Source organism: Mustelus asterias, unplaced genomic scaffold, assembly GCF_964213995.1.
Source record: "Mustelus asterias unplaced genomic scaffold, sMusAst1.hap1.1 HAP1_SCAFFOLD_207, whole genome shotgun sequence".
Lineage (NCBI taxonomy): Eukaryota > Metazoa > Chordata > Chondrichthyes > Carcharhiniformes > Triakidae > Mustelus > Mustelus asterias.
The window spans coordinates 266,438-290,330 of record NW_027590195.1 but is presented as its reverse complement, the minus strand read 5'-3'; the positions used below and the strand labels follow the sequence as shown (position 1 = coordinate 290,330).

Here is a 23,893-nt window from a genome sequence, read left to right as displayed (position 1 = left end):
TCTCTGATATTAATCCAGTTATTCTGTACCTTGTATCTCTGATAATAATCCAGTTATTCTGTATCTTGTATCTCTGATAGTAATCCAGTTATTCTGTATCTTGTATCTCTGATATTAATCCAGTTATTCTGTATCTTGTATCTCTGATAATAATCCAGTTACTCTGTACCTTGTATCTCTGATGTTAATCCAGTTACTCTGTACCTTGTATCTCTGATATTAATCCAGTTATTCTGTACCTTGTACCTCTGATATTATTCCAGTTATTCTGTATCTTGTATCTCTGATATTAATCCAGTTATTCTGTACCTTGTATCTCTGATATTAATCCAGCTATTGTGTACAATGTATCTCTGATATTAATCCAGTTATTCTGTACCTTGTATCTCTGATGTTAATCCAGTTATTCTGTACCTTGTACCTCTGATATTAATCCAGTTATTCTGTACCTTGTATCTCTGGTGTTAATCCAGTTATTCTGTACCTTGTTTCTCTGATATTAATCCAGTTATTCTGTACCTTGTATCTCTGATATTAATCCAGTTATTGTGTACCTTGTATCTCTGATATTAATCCAGTTATTCTGTATCTTGTATCTCTGATATTAATCCAGTTCTTCTGTATTTTGTATCTCTGATATTAATCCAGTTATTATGTATCTTGTATCTCTGATATTAATCCAGTTATTCTGTATCTTGTATCTCTGATATTAATCCAGTTACTCTGTATCTTGTATCTCTGATATTAATCCAGTTATTCTGAATCTTGTATCTCTGATATTAATCCAGTTATTCTGTACCTTGTATCTCTGACATTAATCCAGTTACTCTGTACCTTGTATCTCTGATAATAATCCAGTTATTCTGTATCTTGTCTCTCTGATGTTAATCCAGTTATTCTGTACCTTGTACTTCTGATATTAATCCAGTTACTCTGTACCTTGTATCTCTGATAATAATCCAGTTACTCTGTACCTTGTATCTCTGATGTTAATCCAGTTACTCTGTACCTTGTATCTCTGATATTAATCCAGTTATTCTGTACCTTGTACCTCTGATATTAATCCAGTTCTTCTGTATCTTTTATCTCTGATATTAATCCAGTTATTATGTATCTTGTATCTCTGATATTAATCCAGTTATTCTGTATCTTGTATCTCTGATATTAATCCAGTTCTTCTGTACCTTGTATCTCTGATATTAATCCAGTTATTCTGTATCTTGTATCTCTGATATTAATCCAGTTATTATGTATCTTGTATCTCTGATATTAATCCAGTTATTCTGTATCTTGTATCTCTGATGTTAATCCAGTTCTTCTGTATCTTGTATCTCTGATATTAATCCAGTTATTCTGTATCTTGTATCTCCGATATTAATCCAGTTACTCTGTACATTGCATCTCTGATATTAATCCAGTTATTCTGTACCTTGTATCTCTGATATTAATCCAGTTATTCTGTATCTTGTATCTCTGATATTAATCCAGTTATTCTGTACCTTGTATCTCTGATATTAATCCAGTTATTCTGTATCTTGTATCTCTGATATTAATCCAGTTCTTCTGTATCTTGTATCTCTGATATTAATCCAGTTCTTCTGTATCTTTTATCTCTGATATTAATCCAGTTATTATGTATCTTGTATCTCTGATATTAATCCAGTTATTCTGTATCTTGTATCTCTGATATTAATCCAGTTATTCTGTATCTTGTATCTCTGATATTAATCCAGTTATTCTGTATCTTGTATCTCTGATATTAATCCAGTTCTTCTGTATCTTTTATCTCTGATATTAATCCAGTTAGTCTGTATCTTGTATCTCTGATATTAATCCAGTTCTTCTGTATCTTTTATCTCTGATATTAATCCAGTTATTCTGTATCTTGTATCTCTGATATTAATCCAGTTATTCTGTATCTTGTATCTCTGATATTAATCCAGTTCTTCTGTATCTTGTATCTCTGATATTAATCCAGTTATTATGTATCTTGTATCTCTGATATTAATCCAGTTATTCTGTATCTTGTATCTCTGATATTAATCCAGTTATTCTGTATCTTGTATCTCTGATATTAATCCAGTTATTCTGTATCTTGTATCTCTGATATTAATCCAGTTCTTCTGTATCTTTTATCTCTGATATTAATCCAGTTATTATGTATCTTGTATCTCTGATATTAATCCAGTTATTCTGTATCTTGTATCTCTGATATTAATCCAGTTATTATGTATCTTGTATCTCTGATATTAATCCAGTTATTCTGTATCTTGTATCTCTGATATTAATCCAGTTCTTCTGTATCTTTTATCTCTGATATTAATCCAGTTAGTCTGTATCTTGTATCTCTGATATTAATCCAGTTATTCTGTATCTTGTATCTCTGATATTAATCCAGTTATTCTGAATCTTGTATCTCTGATATTAATCCAGTTATTCTGTACCTTGTATCTCTGACATTAATCCAGTTACTCTGTACCTTGTATCTCTGATAATAATCCAGTTATTCTGTATCTTGTCTCTCTGATATTAATCCAGTTATTCTGTACCTTGTATCTCTGATATTAATCCAGTTATTCTGTACCTTGTACCTCTGATATTAATCCAGTTACTCTGTACCTTGTATCTCTGATAATAATCCAGTTATTCTGTACATTGTATCTCTGATGTTAATCCAGTTATTCTGTACCTTGCACCTCTGATATTAATCCAGTTACTCTGTACCTTGTATCTCTGATAATAATCCAGTTACTCTGTACCTTGTATCTCTGATGTTAATCCAGTTACTCTGTACCTTGTATCTCTGATATTAATCCAGTTATTCTGTACCTTGTATCTCTGATATTAATCCAGTTATTCTGTACCTTGTATCTCTGATATTAATCCAGTTATTCTGTACCTTGTATCTCTGATATTAATCCTGTTATTCTGTACCTTGTATCTCTGATATTAATCCAGTTATTCTGTACCTTGTATCTCTGATATTAATCCAGTTATTCTGTACCTTGTATCTCTGATATTAATCCAGTTATTCTGTACCTTGTATCTCTGATATTAATCCAGTTATTCTGTACCTTGTATCTCTGATATTAATCCAGTTATTCTGTACCTTGTATCTCTGATATTAATCCAGTTATTCTGTACCTTGTATCTCTGATATTAATCCAGTTATTCTGTACCTTGTATCTCTGATATTAATCCAGTTATTCTGTACCTTGTACCTCTGATATTAAACCAGTTATTCTGTACCTTGTACCTCTGATATTAATCCAGTTATTCTGTACCTTGTATCTCTGATATTAATCCAGTTATACTGTACCTTGTATCTCTGATATTAATCCAGTTATACTGTACCTTGTATCTGTGATATTAATCCAGTTATTCTGTACCTTGTATCTCGGATATTAATCCAGTTATTCTGTACCTTGTATCTCTCTGATATTAATCCAGTTATTCTGTACCTTGTATCTGTGATATTAATCCAGTTATTCTGTACCTTGTATCTCTGATATTAATCCAGTTATTCTGTACCTTGTATCTCTGATATTAATCCAGTTATTCTGTACCTTGTATCTCTGATATTAATCCAGTTATTCTGTACCTTGTATCTCTGATATTAATCCAGTTATTCTGTACCTTGTATCTCTGATATTAATCCAGTTATACTGTACCTTGTACCTCTGATATTAATCCAGTTATTCTGTACCTTGTATCTCTGATATTAATCCAGTTATTCTGTACCTTGTATCTCTGATATTAATCCAGTTATTCTGTACCTTGTATCTCTGATATTAATCCAGTTATTCTGTACCTTGTATCTCTGATATTAATCCAGTTACTCTGTACCTTGTATCTCTGATATTAATCCAGTTATTCTGTACCTTGTATCTCTGATATTAATCCAGTTATTCTGTACCTTGTATCTCTGATATTAATCCAGTTATTCTGTACCTTGTATCTCTCTGATGTTTCCTTGTTCTCGTTGAGTATTGGACACAGCCCCTTGCTCCCCGTAATGACCTCACCTGCCAGAGTGAATTTCAGTGAGAGGTCGATCGGTTCCAAGTAATCTTTGACACAACTCTACAGAGAGACAAACATTAATTGACTGAGAACGGAGAGAATCATTACCTCAGACGCAGCCACCGAATACCCAGGAACAATTTTTTGATTAAGAGTCGTGAGCAATGATTCGATATTTGGCAGGCTGGGAATTGAAATCGACATATTTTTCCAGCAACTGCGAAATGGGGCCCACATCGAAAGAAGTAGAGGTCAGGTGGACTGCCCGTGTTAAACTGCCACTTAGTTTCCCAAGCTGTGTCGTTTAGATGGATTAGCCATGTTAAATTTATGGGGTTATGGGGATAGGGCAGGGGAGAAGGCCACGGTGAGATGGTCTGTGAGACGGTCGCTTCAGACTAGATGGGCCAAATGGCCTCCTTTTGCAAGGCAGGGAATCTCTGGTCCTGACAGAATTCGAGGATGCGATTCTCCCATCCCGCTACACTAATTGTTTAGCCCGAGTCCGTCGATTTGCGGGATTTGTGGATGCGTTTTCACCACACACGCCTCTCCCAACGGCGGACATCTGGCACCATCTGAGCTGTGCTGGAAACTGACGGGAACACCAGAGAAGTGATTTCAGTCTACTTTTAATGTAATTATGATCTGATTCGCAGGCCCGGGACTGAATTCTCCAATTCCACTCACATCTCCCAGCCCATCAGGAGTCCTTCACTGCAGCGGGGTTCAGACTCGTTCCCCACTTACGGGGAAATAGTGGAAGACCCCGCTGGAGTGAAGGGGGGGGCATTTGGGGCCCCACAGTGGGTCGGCCGGTGGGGAGCGGTGCCCCCGGGGCATGGGCACCCCTGACAGTGCCAGCCTGTGCCACCAACACTGCCCAAGGGGCAAAGTCCCAAGCCCAGGGGACACCTTGGCACTGCCCATCAGGCATGGGGCAATGCCAAGAGGGCAGGGCTTGGGGGTGGGGCCTGCTAGGGCAGGGCCTAGAGGGCGGTCTGTGGGGATGGGGGCACCTGCTGCCACTCTGCCATTGCGATCGATGGGGGTCGGAGGGAGGCCAGTGAGCAGGGGAGGGAGTGGTCAGCCGGTGGGGTCTGCCAGGGGTCAGGTCTGCGTCCGAGGGGAGGGGGATCTGTCAGGGGGACCGGGGGGATCATCACTGCTGGGAGGTGGAGGCTGGAGATCGGGCGGTCAAAGAACAAACAAAGAACAAAGAACAATACAGCACAGGAACAGGCCCTTCGGCCCTCCAAGCCTGTGCCGCTCCCTGGTCCAAACTAGACCATTCTTTTGTATCCCTCCATTCCCAGTCCGTTCATATGGCTGTCTAGTAAGTCTTAAATGTTCCCAGTGTGTCCGCCTCCACCACCTTGCCCGGCAGCGCATTCCAGGCCCCCACCACCCTCTGTGTAAAATATGTCCTTCTGATATCCGTATTAAACCTCCCCCCCCGCCCTCACCTTGAACCTATGGCCCCTCGTGAACGTCACCACCGACCTGGGGAAAAGCTTCCCACTGTTCACCCTATCTATGCCTTTCATAATTTTATACACCTCTATTAAGTCTCCCCTCATCCTCCGTCTTTCCAGGGAGAACAACCCCAGTTTACCCAATCTCTCCTCATAACTAAGCCCTTCCATACCAGGCAGCATCCTGGTAAACCTCCTCTGTACTCTCTCCAAAGCCTCCACGTCCTTCTGGTAGTGTGGCGACCAGAACTGGACGCAGTATTCCAAACGCGGCCGAACCAACGTTCTATACATCTGCAACATCAGACGCCAACTTTTATACTCTATGCCCTGTCCTATAAAGGCAAGCATGCCATATGCCTTCTTCACCACCTTCTCCACCTGTGACGTCACCTTCAAGGATCTGTGGACTTGTACACCCAGGTCTCCTCTGCGAGGAGTGTAACGGGTAAAACAGACGAACTTGGGGCCTTAATGCTTGTGCGGAATTTGGATGTGGTTGCGGTGACGGAAACTTGGTTAAAAGAAGGACAGGACTGGCAGCTGACTACTCCGGGGTATAAGTGTTTTAGGCGAGACAGAGGAGGGGCTAAAAAAGGTGGGGGAGTAGCGATATTAGTTAAGGAGCATATTACCGCGGTGCAGAGGGTAGACAACTTAGAGGGGTCATGTACTGAGTCGCTGTGGGTGGAACTCAGAAACAGGAAGGGTGCAGTCACTATGCTGGGGGTGTACTACAGACCACCCAACAGCCCACGGGAAGTGGAGGAAAGGATATGTCAGGAGATTCTGGATTGGTGCTGAAAACATAGGGTTGTTGTCGTGGGGGACTTTAATTTCCCTGGCACAGACTGGAAAGTGCTTAGAGCTGGGGGTCCGGACGGGGAGGAATTTGTAAAATGCGTACCGGAAGGTTCTTTGGAACAGTATGTAGATAGCCCGACTAGAGAGGGGGCTATACTGGACCTAGTTCTGGGAAATGAGCCCGGTCAGGTCGTCAAAGTTTCGGTAGGGGAACATGTGGCAAATAGTGACCACAACTCTGTTAACTTTAGGATAGTAATGGACAAGGATGAGTGCTGTCCTACGGGCAGGGTGCTAAATTGGGGGAAGGCTAACTATAGCCGGATTAGGCAGGAATTGGTGGATGTTGATTGGGAGAGGATGTTCGAGGGTAAGTCCGCGGCTGGCATGTGGGAGTCTTTTAAGGAACTATTGATAAGGCTGCAGGATAGGCATGTGCCTGTAAAAAGGAAAGATAGGAAAGGTAGGATTCGAGAGCTGTGGATAACCAGGGAAATTGAGGATCTGATTAAAATGAAAAGGGAGGCGTACGTTAAGTCCAGGCAACTGAAAACAGATGGAGCTCTGGAGGAATACAGAGAGAGTAGGAAAGAACTCAAACGGGGAGTTAGAAGGGCAAAAAGAGGTCACGAGATGTTCTTGGCAGGCAGGATTAAGGAGAATCCTAAGGCATTCTATTCATGCGTTAGGAACAAAAGAGTTGTCAGGGAGAAAATCGGACCTCTCAGGGACAAAGGAGGGGAATTATGCTTAGAACCCAAGGGAATAGGGGAGATCCTAAATGAATACTTTGCATCGGTATTCACGAAGGAGAGGGGCGTGTTAACCGGGAGTGTCTCGGAGGGAGGTGTTGACCCGTTAGAGAAAATCTCCATTACAAGAGAGGAAGTGTTAGATTTTTTAGGGAACATTAAAACTGACAAAGCCCCAGGGCCTGATGGCATCTATCCTCGACTGCTCAGGGAGACGAGAGGTGAAATTGCTGGGCCTCTGACGGAAATCTTTGTCGCTTCTTTGGACACGGGTGAGGTCCCTGAGGATTGGAGGATAGCGAATGTGGTCCCGTTGTTTAAGAAGGGTAGCAGGGATAACCCAGGAAATTATAGGCCGGTGAGCTTGACATCCGTGGTAGGGAAGTTGTTGGAGAGGATTCTTAGAGACAGGATGTATGTGCATTTAGAACGGAACAACCTCATTAGTGACAGACAGCATGGTTTTGTAAGAGGGAGGTCGTGCCTTACAAATTTGGTGGAGTTTTTTGAGGAAGTGACAAAAACGGTTGATGAAGGAAGGGCCGTGGATGTTGTCTATATGGATTTCAGTCAGGCATTTGACAAAGTCCCACATGGCAGGTTGGTTAAGAAGGTTAAGGCTCATGGGATACAAGGAGAAGTGGCTAGATGGGTGGAGAACTGGCTTGGCCATAGGAGACAGAGGGTAGTGGTCGAAGGGTCTTTTTCCGGCTGGAGGTCTGTGACCAGTGGTGTTCCGCAGGGCTCTGTACTGGGGCCTCTGCTATTTGTGATATATATAAATGATTTGGAAGAAGGTGTAACTGGTGTAATCAGCAAGTTTGCGGATGACACGAAGATGGCTGGAATTGCGGATAGCGAAGAGCATTGTCAGGCAATACAGCAGGATATAGATAGGCCAGAAAATTGGGCAGAGAGGTGGCAGATGGAGTTTAATCCGGATAAATGCGAAGTGATGCATTTTGGAAGAAATAATGTAGGGAGGAGTTATACAATAAATGGCAGAGTCATCAGGAGTATAGAAACACAGAGGGGCCTAGGTGTGCAAGTCCACAAATCCTTGAAGGTGGCAACACAGGTGGAGAAGGTGGTGAAGAAAGCATATGGTATGCTTGCCTTTATAGGACGGGGTATAGAGTATAAAAGCTGGAGTCTGATGATGCAGCTGTATAGAACGCTGGTTAGGCCACATTTGGAGTACTGCGTCCAGTTCTGGTCGCCGCACTACCAGAAGGACGTGGAGGCATTGGAGAGAGTGCAAAGAAGGTTTACCAGGATGTTGCCTGGTATGGAGGGTCTTAGCTATGAGGAGAGATTGGGTAGACTGGGGTTGTTCTCCTTGGAAAGACGGAGAATGAGGGGAGATCTAATAGAGGTATACAAGATTATGAAGGGTATAGATAGGGTGAACAGTGGGAAGCTTTTTCCCAGGTCGGAGGTGACGATCACGAGGGGTCACGGGCTCAAGCTGAGAGGGGCGAAGTATAACTCAGACATCAGAGGGACGTTTTTTACACAGAGGGTGGTGGGGGCCTGGAATGCGCTGCCAAGTAGGGTGGTGGAGGCAGGCACGCTGACATCGTTTAAGACTTACCTGGATAGTCACATGAGCAGCCTGGGAATGGAGGGATACAAACGATTGGTCTAGTTGGACCAAGGAGCGGCACAGGCTTGGAGGGCCGAAGGGCCTGTTTCCTGTGCTGTACTGTTCTTTGTTCTTTGTATCTACACCCTTTATAGTTCTGCCATTTATCGTATAGCTCCTCCCTACGTTAGTTCTACCAAAATGCATCACTTCGCATTTATCAGGATTGAACTCCATCTGCCATTTCTTTGCCCAAATTTCCAGCCTATCTATATCCTTCTGTAGCTTCTGACAATGTTCCTCACTATCTGCAAGTCCTGCCAATTTTGTGTCATCCGCAAACTTACTGATCACCCCAGTTTAACCTTATTCCAGATCGTTTATATAAATCACAAACAGCAGAGGTCCCAATACAGAGCCCTGCGGAACACCACTAGTCACAGGCATCCAGCCGGAAAAAGACCCTTCCACTACCACCCTCTGTCTTCTGTGACCAAGCCAGTTCTCCACCCATCTAGCCACCTCCCCCTTTATCCCATGAGATCCAACCTTTAGCACCAACCTACCATGAGGGACTTTGTCAAACGCTTTACTAAAGTCCATATAGACGACATCCACGGCCCTTCCCGCGTCAACCATTCTAGTCACTTCTTCAAAAAACTCCACCAGGTTAGTGAGGCATGACCTCCCTCTCACAAAACCATGCTGACTATGGTCCAGGACAGGGGGGTTCAGGGCTGGCCCACAAATGGATGGGGGCTGCGATTGGGCCATGGGGGGGTGTAGGGGGCAGCACTACGGGAGTCCCGGGCTGGCCAGCAAACTGCAGGATGATAGTTCCAGGCCACCGCGCATGCACAGAGTCCTGGAACTGTCAGCCTCTGGCATCAGCAGGCCCCTTCCCCCGAGCTTTTAATGATTTTCCTGATTGTGACCTCTGCATTGCACAGCGTGTGTGAGATTCTTGTCTGAAGTTGTTATGAAAAAAAACAGCATGATTTACACCAGTTTTCCTGCGCATTCGACACTAAGGGAGTAACTAGGGAGAGAGTAGGGCCTCTTAAGGATCAACAAGGTCCCTCATGGTTGTTGGAAGTTCCGGGGTATAGATGTTTCAGTAAGTGTAGGGTAGCTGGTAAAAGAGGTGGAGGAGTGGCACTGTTAATCAATGAGAGTGTAACGGCTGCAGAAAGGCATTTCGAAGGGGATCTGCCTACAGAGGTAATATGGGCTGAGGTTAGGAATAGGAAAGGAGCGGTCACGTTGTTAGGAGTTTACTATAGGCCCCCAAATAGCAATAGAGATGTGGAGCAAGAAATTGCTAAGCAGATTATGGATAGGTGTGGAGGTCACAGGGTAGTTGTCATGGGGGACTTTAACCTTCCAAATATTGATTGGAACCTTTATAGGTCGAATAGTTCGGATGGGGCAGTTTTTGTGCAGTGTGTGCAGGAGGGGTTCCTGACACAATATGTGGATAAGCCGACAAGAGGTGGGGCCACATTGGATTTGGTAATGGGAAATGAACCGGGCCAAGTGTTAGATTTGGTTGTGGGAGAGCACTTTGGAGATCGTGACCACAATTCGGTGTCGTTTGTTATTGCAATGGAGAGGGAGAGGGCCATGCGGCAGGGCAAGGTTTACAATTGGGGGAGAGGTAATTATGATGCAATCAGGCGGGAATTAGGAAGCATAGGATGGGAACAAAAATTGTCAGGCAAAGGCACTAATGATAAGTGGAACTTTTTCAAGGAACAAATACTGCGTGTCCTTGATAGGTATGTCCCTGCCAGGCAGAGAGGAAATGGCCGAGTGAGGGAACCATGGTTCACAAAAGAGGTGGAATGTCTTGTCAAGAGGAAGAAGGAAGCGTATGTAAGGTTGAGAAAACAAGGTTCAGTTGGCTCGATGGAGGGTTACAAGTTAGCAAGAAATGAGCTGAAAAAGGGGCTTAGGAGAGCTAGGAGGGGGCATGAGAAGTCCTTGGTGGCTCAGATCATGGAAAACCCCAAGGCTTTTTACTCTTATGTGAGGAATAAAAGAATGACCAGGGTGAGGTTAGGGCCGGTCAAGGACGGCAGCAGGAATTTGTGCATGGAGTCAGAAGAGATAGGAGAGGTGATGAATGAATACTTTTCTTCGGTGTTCACCAAGGAGAGGGGCCATGTTTTTGAGGAAGAGAGGGTGTCACAGGCTGATAGGCTGGAGGAAGTAGATGTTCGGAGGGAAGATGTCCTAGCAATTTTGAATAAACTGAAAGTTGATAAGTCCCCTGGGCCTGATGAAATATATCCTAGGATTCTTTGGGAGGCAAGGGATGAGATTGCAGAGCCTTTGGCGTTGATCTTTGCGTCCTCACTGTCCACGGGGGTGGTGCCAGAGGACTGGAGAGTGGCGAATGTGGTTCCTCTGTTTAAGAAAGGGAATAGAAATGACCCTGGTAATTATAGGGCGGGTAGTCTTACTTTGGTGGTCGGTAAGTTGATGGAAAAGGTCCTTAGGGAAAGCACTTACGACCATTTAGAAAGATGCAGCTTAATCCGGGATAGTCAGCATGGATTTGAGAAGGGCAAGTCTTGCCTCACAAATTTGATAGAATTTTTTGAGGAGGTAACTAAGTATGTCGATGAAGGTAGTGCAGTTGATGTCATATACATGGATTTTAGTAAGGCGTTTGATAAGGTCCCCCATGGTCAGCTTATGATGAAAGTAAGGATGTGTGGGATAGAGGGAAGTTTGGCCGATTGGATAGATAACTGGTTATCTAACAGAAGACAGAGAGTGGTGGTGGATGGAAAATTTTCGGACTGGAAACCGGTTACCAGCGGAGTGCCACAGGGATCAGTGCTTGGTCCTCTGCTATTTGTGATTTTTATAAATGACTTGGAGGAGGGGGCTGAAGGGTGGATCAGTAAATTTGCTGATGACACCAAGATTGGTGGAGTAGTGGATGAGGTGGAGGGCTGTTGTAGGCTGCAAAGAGATATAGATAGGATGCAGAGCTGGGCTGAAAAATGGCAAATGGAGTTTAACCCTGACAAATGCGAGGTGATTCATTTTGGTAGGACAAATTTAAATGTGGATTACAGGGTCAAAGGTAGGGTTCTGAAGACTGTGGAGGAACAGAGAGATCTTGGGGTTCATATCCATAGATCTCTGAAGGTTGCCACTCAAGTGGATAGAGCCGTGAAGAAGGCCTATAGTGTGTTGGCGTTCATGAACAGGGGGTTTGAGTTTAAGAGCCATGGGGTTATGCTGCAACTGTACAGGACCTTGGTGAGACCGCATTTGGAATATTGTGTGCAGTTCTGGTCACCTCACTATAAGAAGGATGTGGAGACACTGGAAAGAGTGCAAAGGAGATTTACCAGGATGCTGCCTGGTTTGGAGGGTAGGTCTTATGAGGAAAGGTTGAGGGAACTTGGGCTTTTCTCTTTGGAGCGGAGGAGGTTGAGAGGAGACTTGATAGAGGTTTATAAGATGATGAGGGGGATAGATAGAGTGAACGTTCAAAGACTATTTCCTCGGGTGAATGGAGCGGTAACTCGGGGACATAACTATAGGGTTCATGGTGGGAGATATAGGAAGGATGTCCGAGGTAGGTTCTTTGCGCAGAGAGTGGTTGGGGTGTGGAATGGACTGCCTGCAGGGATCGTGGAGTCAGAAACTTTAGGAACATTTAAGAAGCTATTGGATAGGCACATGGAGTACTTCGGGATGATAGGGAGGAAGTAGCTTGATCTGGGTTTCAGACAAAGCTCGGCACAACATCGTGGGCCGAAAGGCCTGTTCTGTGCTGTACTGTTCTATGTTCTAAGGTCATCTTTGTGCGGATCCACAAGAGATGGGTAAGATCCTAAATGAATATTTCTTATCAGTATTCATTGTTGAGAAAAGCATGGATGTTAGGGAACTTGGGGAAATAAATAGTGATGTCTTGAGGAGTGTACATATTACAGAGAAGGAGGTGCTGGAAGTGCATCAAGTTAGATAAATCCCCGGGACCTGATGAAGTGTATCCCAGGACGTTGTGGGAGGCAAGGGAGGAAATTGCGGGTCCCCTAGCAGAGAAATTTAAATCATCAATCGTCACAGGTAAGGTGCCTGAAGATTGGAGTGTGGCAAATGTTGTGCCTTTGTTCAAAAAGGGCTGCAGGGAAAAGCCTGGGATCTACCGGCCAGTGAGACTCACATCTAATGGGTAAGCTGTTTGAAGGTATTCTGAGAGACAGTATCTACAGGCATTTGGAGTCGCAAGGACTGATTAGGGACAGTCAGCATGGCTTTGCGAGTGGAAAATCATGTCTCATGAATTTGATTGAGTGTTTCAAAATGAAGAACAAAGAACAAAGAACAGTACAGCACAGGAAACAGGCCCTTCGGCCCTCCAAGCCTGTGCCGCTCTTTGCTCCAACTAGACCATTCGTTTGTATCCCTCCATCCCCAGACTGCTCATGTGACTATCCAGGTAAGTCTTAAACGATGTCAGCATGTCTGCCTCCACCACCCTGCTTCGCAGCGCATTCCAGGCCCCCAGCACCCTCTGCGTAAAAAATGTCCCTCCGATATCTGAGTTATACCTCGTCCCTCTCACCTTGAGCCCGTGACCCCTCGTGATCGTCACCTCCGACCTGGGAAAAAGCTTCCCACTGTTCACCCTATCTATACCCTTCATAATTTTATACACCTCTATTAGGTCTCCCCTCATTCCCCGTCTTTCGAGGGAGAACAAGCCCAGTTTACCCAATCTCTCCTCATAGCTAAGACCAGGCAACATCCTGGTAAACCTTCTCTGCACTCTCTCTAAAGCCTCCACGTCCTTCTGGTAGTGCAGCGACCAGAACTGGACGCAGTTCTCCAAATGTGGCCTAACCAGCGTTCTATACAGCTGCATCATCAGACTCCAGCTTTTATACTCTATACGCTGTCCTATAAAGGCAAGCATACCATATGCCTTCTTCACCACCTTCTCCACCTGTGCTGCCACCTTCAAGGGTTTGTGGACTTGCACACCTCTGTGTTTCTATACTCTTGATGGCTCTGCCATTTATTGTATAACTCCCCCCTACATTAGTTCTTCCAAAATGCATCACTTCGCATTTATCTGGATTAAATTCCATCTACCATTTCTCCAGCCTATCTATATCCTGCTGTATTGTCCGACACATCCCTCTCCTTTGTGAATACCGATGCAAAGTATTCATTTCGGATCTCCCCTACTTCTTTGGGCTCTAAGCATAATTCCCCACTTTTGCCTGGATGCTATCCGCAAGCCCAGCCATCTTCGTGTCATCCGCAAACTTGCTGATAACACCAGTTACACCTTCTTCCAAATCATTTATATATATCACAAATAGCAGAGGTCCCAGTACAGAGCCCTGCGGAACACCACTGGTCACAGACCTCCAGCCGGAAAAAGACCCTTCGACTGCTACCCTCTGTCTCCTGTGGCCAAGACAGTTTTCTACCCATCTAGCCACCTCTCCTTGTATCCAATGAGCCTTAACCTTCTTAAACAACCTGCCATGAGGGGTTTCAAAGGGGTAACCAAGAAGATAGATAGGCAGTACAGTTAATGTTGTTACATGGACTTTAGCAAGGCCTTTGACAAGGTACCACATAGTATGTGTCAGGAGATAATGGATAGGTGCAGTGGGAGACTTCAATTTCCCTGGTATAGACTGGAAATCACGTAGGGCTGGGAGTCTGAATGGGGAGGAATTTGTAAAATGCATACAGGAAGGTTCTTTGGAACAATATGTAGATAGCCCGACTAGAGAGGGGGCTATACTGGACCAAGTACTGGGGAATGAGCCCGGTCAGGTCTTCAAAGTTTCGGTAGGGGAACATGTGGCAAATAGTGACCACAATTCTGTTAGCTTTAGGATAGTGATGGAAAAGGATGAGTGGTGTCCCAAGGGTAAGGTGTTGGATTGGGGGAAGGCTAACTTTAGTGGGATTAGGCAGAATTTAGCAGCTGCTGATTGGAAGAGGGTAAATCCACATTTGGCTTGTGGGAGTCTTTTAAGGAACAGTTGTTAGGGCTGCAGGATAGGCATGTGCCTGTAAAAAAGAAGGATAGGAAGGGTAGGATTTGAGAACCGTGGATAACCAGGGAAATTGAGCGATTGGTGAAAGAAAAGAGTGGCGTATGTTAGGTCCAGGCAGCTAAAAACGGAGGGAGCTCTGGCGGAATACAAAGAAAGTAGGAAAGAACTCAAATGAGGAATTAGAAGGGCAAAAAGGGGTTACGAAATGTCCTTGGCAGACAGGATTAAGGAGAATCCCAAGGCGTTTTATTCATACGTTCGGAGCAAAAGGGTCGTCAGGGAAAAAATCGGACCTCTCAGGGACAAAAGTGGGGAATTATGCTTAGAGCCCAAAGAAGTAGGGGAGATCCTAAATGAATACTTTGCGTCGGTATTCACAAAGGAGAGGGATGTGTTGACTGGGAGTGTCTCGGAGAGGAGTGTTGACCCGTTAGAGAAAACCTCCATTACAAGGGAGGAAGTGTTAAGTTTTTTAGGGAATATAAAGACTGACAAATCTCCACGCCTGATGGAATCTATCCCAGGCTGCTCAGGGAGACGAGAGATGAAATCGCTGGGTCTCTGACGGAAATCTTTGTCTCGTCACTGGACACAGGTGAGGTCCCAGAGGATTGGAGGATAGCTAATGTGGTCCCGTTATTTAAGAAGGGTAAGAAGGATAACCCTGGAAATTATAGGCCAGTGAGCTTGACGTCCGTGGTCGGGAAGTTGTTGGAGAGGATTCTTAGAGATAGGTTGTATGCGCATTTAGAAAGCAATAAACTCATTAACGATAGTCAGCATGGTTTTGTGAGAGGGAGGTCATGCCTCACTAACCTGGTGGAGTTTTTTGAAGAAGTGACTAGAATGGTTGACGAGGGAAGGGCCGTGGATGTCGTCTATATGGACTTTAGTAAAGCGTTTGACAAAGTCCCTCATGGTAGGTTGGTGCTAAAGGTTGGATCTCATGGGATAAAGGGGGAGGTGGCTAGATGGGTGGAGAACTGGCTTGGTCACAGAAGACAGAGGGTGGTAGTGGAAGGGTCTTTTTCCGGCTGGATGCCTGTGACTAGTGGTGTTCCGCAGGGCTCTGTATTGGGACCTCTGCTGTTTGTGATTTATATAAACGATCTGGAAGAAGGTGTAACTGGGGAGATCAGTAAGTTTGCGGACGACACGAAAATGGCTGGACTTGCAGATAGTGAGGAACATTGTTAGAGGCTACAGAAGGATATAGATAGGCTGGAAATTTGGGCAAAGAAATGGCAGATGGAGTTCAATCCAGATAAATGCGAAGTGATGCATTTTGGTAGAACTAACGTAGGGAGGAGCTATACGATAAATGGCAGAACAATAAAGGGTGTAGATACGCAGAGGGACCTGGGTGTGCAAGTCCACAGATCCTTGAAGGTGACGTCACAGGTGGAGAAGGTGGTGAAGAAGGCCTATGGCATGCTTTCCTTTATAGGACGGGGCATAGAGTATAAAAGATGGGCTCTAATGTTGTGGTTGTATAGAATGTTGGTTCGGCCGCGTTTGGAATACTGCGTCCAGTTCTGGTCGCCACACTACCGGAAGGACTTGGAGGCTTTAGAGAGAGTGCAGAGGAGGTTTACCAGGATGTTGCCTGGTATGGAATGGCTTAGTTATGAGGAGAGATTGGGTAAACTGGGGTTGTTCTCACTGGAAAGATGGAGGATGAGGGGAGACTTAATAGAGGTGTATAAAATTATGAAAGGCATAGATAGGGTGAACGGTGGGAAACTTTTTCTCAGGTCGGTGATGACGTTCGCGAGGGGTCATAGGTTCAAGGTGAGGGGGGGAGAGGTTTAACACGGATATCAGAAGGACGTATTTTACACAGAGGGTGGTGGGGGCCTGAAATGCGCTGCCAGGCAAGGTGGTGGAGGCGGACACACTGGGAACGTTTAAGACTTATCTAGATAGCCACATGAACGGAGTGGGAATGGAGGGATACAAAAGAATGGTCTAGTTTGGACCAGGGAGCGGCACGGGCTTGGAGGGCCGAAGGGCCTGTTCCTGTGCTGTATTGTTCTTTGTTCTTTATTTTGTTCTTTGTAGTAGGCGATAGAGTCATAGAGGTTTACAGCATGGAAACAGGCCGTTCGGCCCAACTTGTCCATGCCGCCCTTTGTTTTAAACCCGAAGCAACTCCCAATTGCCCACATTTGGCCCATGTCCCTCTATACCCATCGTACCCATGTAACTATCTAAACGCTTTTTAAAAGACAAGGTTGTACCCACCTCTTCTACTACCTCTGGCAGCTTGTTCCAGACACTCACCACCCCCTGTGTGAAAAAAATGCCCCTCTGGACACTTTTGTATCTCTCCCCTCTCACCTTAAACCTATGCCCTCTAGTTTTAGACTCCCCTACCTTTGGGAAAAGATATTGACGACCTAGCTGATCTATGCCCCTCATTATTTTATAAACCTCTACAAAATCACCCCTCAGCCTCCTACGCTCCAGAGAAAAAAGTCCCAGTCTATCCAGCCTCTCCTTATAACTCAGACCATCAAATCCCAGAAGAATCCGAATAAACCTCTTCTGCACTCTTTCTAGTTTAATAATATCCTTTCTATAATAGGGTGACCAGAACTGTACACAGTGTTCCAAGTGTGGCCTTACCAATGTCTTGTACAACTTCAACAAGACATCCCAACTCCTGTATTCAATGTTCTGACCAATGAAACCAGGCATACCGAATGTCTTCTTCACCACTCTGTCCACCTGTGACTCCACTTTCAAGGAGCTATGAACATGTCCCCTATATCTCTTTGTTCTGTAACTCTCCCCAACACTCTACCATTAACTGAGTAAGTCCTGTCCTGGTTCAATCTACCAAAATGCACACCTCGCATTTATGTAAATTAAACTCCATCTGCCATTCGTCAGCCCACTGGCCCAATTGATCAAGATCCCGTTGCAATCCGAGATAACTTTCTTCACTGTCCACGATGCCACCAGCCTTGGTGTCATCTGCAAACTTACTGACCATGCCTCCTATATTCTCATCCAAATCATTAATATAAATGACAAATAACAGTAGACCCAGCACTGATCCCTGAGGCACACCGCTGGTCACAGGCCTCCAGTTTGAAAAACAACCCTCTACAACACTGCACAAGATTGTTGCATAAGGTTAAATCTCACGGGATCCAGGGTGAGGTAGCCAAATGGATACTAAATTGGCTTGATGACAGAAGCCAGAGGGTGGTTGTGGAGGGTTGTTTTTCAAACTGGAGGCTTGTCACCGTGGTGTGTGTCTCAGGGATCGGTGCTGGGTCCACTGTTATTTGTTTGCAGAATACACCAAGATTGGTAGCATTTTGGATAGTGAAGAAGGTTATCTAGGATTGCCACGGGATCTTGATCAATTGGGCCAGTGGGCTGACGAATGGCAGATGGAGTTTAATTTACATAAATGCGAGGTGTGCATTTTGGTAGATCACCCAGGGCAGGACTTAGTTAATGGGAGGGTGTTGGGGAGAGTTACAGAACAAAGAGATCAAGGGGTACAGGTTCATAGCTCCTTGAAAGGGGAGCTACAGGTGGACAGAGTGGTGAAGAAGGCATTTAGCATGCTTGGTTTCATTGGTCAGATTGCACTGACCCTCTGACAGTGTGGCACTCCCTCAGCACTGACCCTCTGACAATGCGGCACTCCCTCAGTAGTGACCCTCTGACAGTGCGGCGCACCCTCAGTACTGACCCTCTGACAGTGTAGCACTCCCTCAGTACTGACCCTCTGACAGTGCGGCACTCCCTCAGTACTGACCCTCTGACAGTGCAGCACTCCCTCAGTGCTGACCCTCTGACAGTGCAGCTCTCCCTCAGTACTGACCCTCTGACAGTGCAGCACTCCCTCAGTACTGACCCTCTGACAGTGCAGCACTCCCTCAGTACTGACCCTCTGACAGTGCAGCACTCCCTCAGTACTGACCCTCTGACAGTGCGGCACTCCCTCAGTACTGATCATCCGACAGTGCAGCACTCACTCCACATTAACCTTCTAACAGTGCGGCACTCCCTCAGTACTGACTCTCTGACAGTGCAGCACTCCCTCAGTACTGACCCTCTGACAGTGCAGCACTCCCTCAGTACTGACCCTCTGACAGTGCGGCACTCCCTCAGTACTGATCATCCGACAGTGCAGCACTCACTCCACATTAACCTTCTAACAGTGCGGCACTCTCTCAGTACTGACTCTCTGACAGTGCAGCAGTCCCTCAGCACTGACCCTCTGATAGTGCAGCACTCCCTCAGTACTGACCCTCTGACATTGCAGCACTCCATCTGTCCTGACCCTCTGATAGTGCAGCACTCCCTCAGTACTGACCCTCTGACAGTGCGGCACTCCCTCAGTACTGACCCTCTGACAGTGTGGCACTCCCTCAGTACTGACCCTCTGACAGTGCGGCACTCCCTCAGTACTGACCCTCTGACAGTGCGGCACTCCCTCAGTACTGACCCTCTGACAGTGCGGCACTCCCTCAGCACTGACCCTCTGACGACATCTAAAATATTTTGTTTCATCTGGCCTGAATCATGTTTTCTATCTTATTTATGCTATGATTCTAAGCAAGGTGAGATGTGTGAATGGTGTCACCGGTAAGAGGATGGGAAACTGCTGACATCTCTTCTCCCCAGTCAAGAGCAGCAGGCTGGTGGTCATACTCCTGGACAATGTCTTGAAGACTGCTCGCCCTTGCTTTCGTCCCGCATCCAGCAGCAAGCTGTAGGTGATGTTAGCTTTGAGTACTCCTGCCACATCAGATGGAGAAAATACATAGTGTTACAAGTCAGGTTGAATTTGGCAAGGATGAGCATGAGGTTTCACTTCAGCTGTACTTGAACTGACCCACAAGGAGCTTTTATCAAAAACAAAGTTTAATTCAGAATATTGGGTGGCACGGCGGCACAGTGGTTAGCACTGCTGCCTCACAGTGCCAGGGACCTGGGTTCGATTCCCGGCTGGAGTCACCGTCTGTGTGGAGTTTGCACATTCTCCCCGTGTCTGCGTGGGTTTCCTCCGGGTGCTCCGGTTTCCTCCCACAGTCCAAAGATGTGCAGTTTAGGTGGATTGGCCATGCTAAATTGCCCTTTAGTGTCAGGGGGATTAGTTAGGATGAATGCATGGGGTTGTGGGGATAGGGCCTGGGTGGGATTATGGTTGGTGCAAACTCGATGGGCTAAATGGCCTCCTTCTGCACTGTAGGAATTCTATGATTCTATGATATTGTTGACATGTACAGTAAGACACTTCGCAAGAACTTTTAACAATTACAAACAAGAAACACAACAACCACGATAATGTATCACCCTTAAGGAAGCATCTCTCATGTGTTCCAGCCAAAGCCAACATCCAATACACAAAACCCTCCAAACAAACACAACACAGCATGGGTTAATATCCACTGGTTACAGAATCCCACCTCCTGGGTTGAGTGCTGAAAATCCCCTGTGAAGAAACCCAGAAGAGATTGTAGTCAAATCTATTTCCCAAAACACAGCTTCTTTAAGACAAAACCAAACCAAGAGAAAAAAAACAGGGAGAGAAAGAGACCCCTATCAACTGACTGCCACAAAGGAAACTGAAAGCCCCATCACCTGACAGCCCACAGCTCAGCTCCACCCCCAATCACATCGCTGAGGTTGTAATCTGCATACTTTTAAAAAAACGTTCTCAAAGGTACACTCACATGACAATAGGAACATAGGAATTAGGAGCAGGAGTAGGTCATTCAACCCTTTGAGCTTGCCCCAAAATTCAATCAGATTATGGCTGACCTCTCCCTGGTCTCAAATCCACCTCCCCTGGGTGTTGGTGAGACCACACCTGGAGTGATGTTCCCAGTTTTGGTCTCCTTATTTGAGGAAGGATGTGGTGACATTGGAGACAGTTCAGAGGAAGTTCACCAGATTGGTTCTGGGGATGAAAGGGTTGACGTATGAGGAGAGATTAAACAGTTTACATAAGAACTTCAGTCCAAAGATGTGCGGGTTATGTTGATTGGCCATTCTAAATTGCCCCTCAGTGTCCCGGGATGCATAGGTTAGAGGGATTAGTGGGTAAATATGTAGGGATATGGGGATAGGGCCTGGGTGGGATTGTGGTCGGTGCAGACTCGATGGGCCGAATGGCCTCTTTCGGCACTGTAGGGTTCTATGAACTCGGAGCAGGAGTCGGCCATCCGGCCCCTCGAGTCTGCTCTGCCATTCAATAAGATCATGGTTGATCTTTTTGTGGACTCAGCTCCACTTACCCACCCGCTCACCATAACCCTTAATTCCTTTACTGTTCAAAACTTTATCTATCCTTGCCTTAAAATGGGCTTGAGTTGCTTATATCCCCTTATCCCTTTTTTATGAGAAATATATCGATCTCCTTCTTGAAACTATTGAACGATTCCGAGTCCACTGCGCTATGGGGTAGCGAGTTCCCCAAATTCACCACCCTCTGCGAGAAGCCCAAGGCAGGAAGGGGGTAGTGTGTCTTGTCAGCTTGGATCTGGACTGTCTCACTTGTTGAGACTTTGAATTGGACTTTGATTGAATTGAATTGGATATAAACAAAAATAAATCTGCATCTTTGACTAAGTCAGCCTTGTCCTCAGCGGTGCAGAGGGAGGACAATTCAGAGGGGTCGTGTAACCAGTCACTCTGGGTGGAGCTCAGAAACAGGAAGGGCGCAGTCACTATGTTGGGGGTGTACTACAGCCCCCCAACAGCCCAAGGGAAGTGGAAGAATGGATATGTCAGGAGATACTGGATAGGTGCAGCAAAAATAGGGTTGTTGTTGTGGGAAACTTCAATTTCCCTGGTATAGACTGGAAATCGCTGAGGGCAGGGACTCTGGATGGGGAGGAATTTGTAAAATGCGTACAGGAAGGTTCTTTGGAACAATATGTAGATAGCCCGACTAGAGAGGGGGCTATACTGGACCTGGTACTGGGGAATGAGCCCGGTCAGGTCTTCAAAGTTTCGGTAGGGGAACATGTGGCAAATAGTGACCACAATTCTGTTAGCTTTAGGATAGTGATGGAAAAGGATGAGTGGTGTCCCAAGGGTAAGGTGTTGGATTGGGGGAAGGCTAACTTTAGTGGGATTAGGCAGGATTTGGCAGCTGTTGATTGGGAGAGGCTGTTTGAGGGTAAATCCACATCTGGCTTGTGGGAGTCTTTTAAGGAACAGTTGTTAGGGCTGCAGGATAGGCATGTGCCTGTAGAAAAGGATAGGAAGGGTAGGATTCGAGAACCGTGGATAACCAGGGAAATTGAGCGAGTGGTCATAAAGAAAAGAATGGCGTACGTTAGGTCCAGGCAGCTAAAAACGGAGGGAGCTCTGGAGGAGTACAAAGAAAGTAGGAAAAAACTCAAACAAGGAATTAGAAGGGCAAAAAGGGGTCACGAAATGTCCTTGGCAGACAGGATTAAGGAGAATCCCAAGGCGTTTTATTCATACGTTAGGAACAAAAGGGTTGTCAGGGAAAAAATCAGACATCTCAGGGACAAAAGTGGGGAATTATGCTTGGAGCCCAAAGAAGTAGGGGAGATCCGAAATGAATACTTTGCGTCGGTATTCACAAAGGAGAGAACAAAAGAACAAAGAACAGAAGAACAAAGAACAATACAGCACAGGAACAGGCCCTTCGGCCCTCCAAGCCCACGCCGCTCCCCGGTCCAGGATTGAATCCTGAATCCAGGATCCCCGCCCAATTTTCCAGCCTATCTACATACTAATATCCTATCCCCGAGCTGTCCCTCACAGCTACGATGCTTTGTTCATCACAACCTATTAACTCACCCCTACCCCCCCATTCCAGACCATGTGATCTCCAGGGAGAGGCGAAAACCCAGAGTGAAAACCCCAGGGCCAATACGGGGAAAAAAAAATCTGGGAAATTCCTCTCCGACCCCCTGAGGCGATCGAAACGAGTCCAGGAGATCACACTGGCCCTGATCGGAAAATGCTTCCCAACCCTATTCATTTCCACTTCCACGAACACCATATGAATTCCCTGCCCCCGAGACAGGTTCCCAACTATCCGCAGTCTCGCTCTGTACTGGCACCAGCAAGATGATCATAGAATGAAGCCTTGAAACGAGAAACAAAGAACAATTAGCCCGCGCCGCTCCCTGGTCCAAACTAGACCACTCTTTTGTATCCCTCCATTCCCAGTCCGTTCATATAGCTGTCTAGATAAGTCTTAAACGTTCCCAGTGTGTCCGCCTCCACCACCTTGCCCGGCAACCCATTCCAGGCCCCCACGACCCTCTGTGTAAAATATGTCCTTCTGATATCTGTGTTAAACCTCCCCCCCTTCACCTTGAACCTATGACCCCTCGTGAACGTCACCACCGACCCGGGGAAAAGCTTCCCACTGTTCACCCTATCTATGCCTTTCATAATTTTATACACCTCTATAAGTCTCCCCTCATCCTCCGTCTTTCCAAGGAGAACAACCCCAGTTTCCCCAATCTCTCCTCATAACCAGGCCCCTCCATACCAGGCAACATCCTGGTAAACCTCCTCTGTACTCTCTCCAAAGCCTCCACGTCCTTCTGGTAGTGTGGCGACCAGAACTGGACGCAGTATTCCAAATGCGGCCGAACCAACGTTCTATACATCTGCAACATCAGACGCCAACTTTTATACTCTATGCCCCGTCCTATAAAGGCAAGCATGCCATATGCCTTCTTCACCACCTTCTCCACCTGTGACGTCACCTTCAAAGATCTGTGGACTTGCACACCCAGGTCCCTCTGCGTCTCTACACCCTTTATGATTCTTCCATTTATCGTGTAGCTCCTCCCTACATTATTCCCACCAAAATGCATCACTTCGCATTTATCAGGATTGAACTCCATCTGCCATTTCTTTGCCCAAATTTCCAGCCTATCTATATCTTTCTGTAGCCCCTGACAATGTTCCTCACTATCTGCAAGTCCTGCCAGTTTTGTGTCGTCCGCAAACTTACTGATCACCCCAGTTACTCCTTCCAGATCATTTATATAAATCACAAAAAGCAGAGGTCCCAATACAGAGCCCTGCGGTACACCACTAGTCACCGGCCTCCAGCCGGAAAAAGACCCTTCCACTACCACCCTCTGTCTTCTATGACCAAGCCAGTTCTCCACCCATCTAGCCACCTCCCCCTTTATCCCATGAGATCCAACCTTTTTCACTAGCCTACCATGAGGG

General features: G+C 45.7%; 1 protein-coding gene across 4 annotated transcripts in view; it reads right to left on the bottom strand.

Moving 5' to 3' along the window:
• LOC144485644 (integrin alpha-M-like) overlaps positions 1 to 23,893 on the bottom strand; it is a 462,789-nt gene that overhangs the window by 183,633 nt on the left and 255,263 nt on the right. For all 4 annotated transcript variants that reach the window (XM_078203742.1, XM_078203744.1, XM_078203743.1 and 1 more), the window contains 2 exons: positions 19,299 to 19,453; positions 3,952 to 4,083 (listed from right to left, as the gene is read on the bottom strand). In XM_078203742.1, coding sequence (XP_078059868.1) covers positions 3,952 to 4,083; positions 19,299 to 19,453 — 287 coding nt within the window. The remainder of the gene's footprint in view (positions 1 to 3,951; positions 4,084 to 19,298; positions 19,454 to 23,893) is intronic.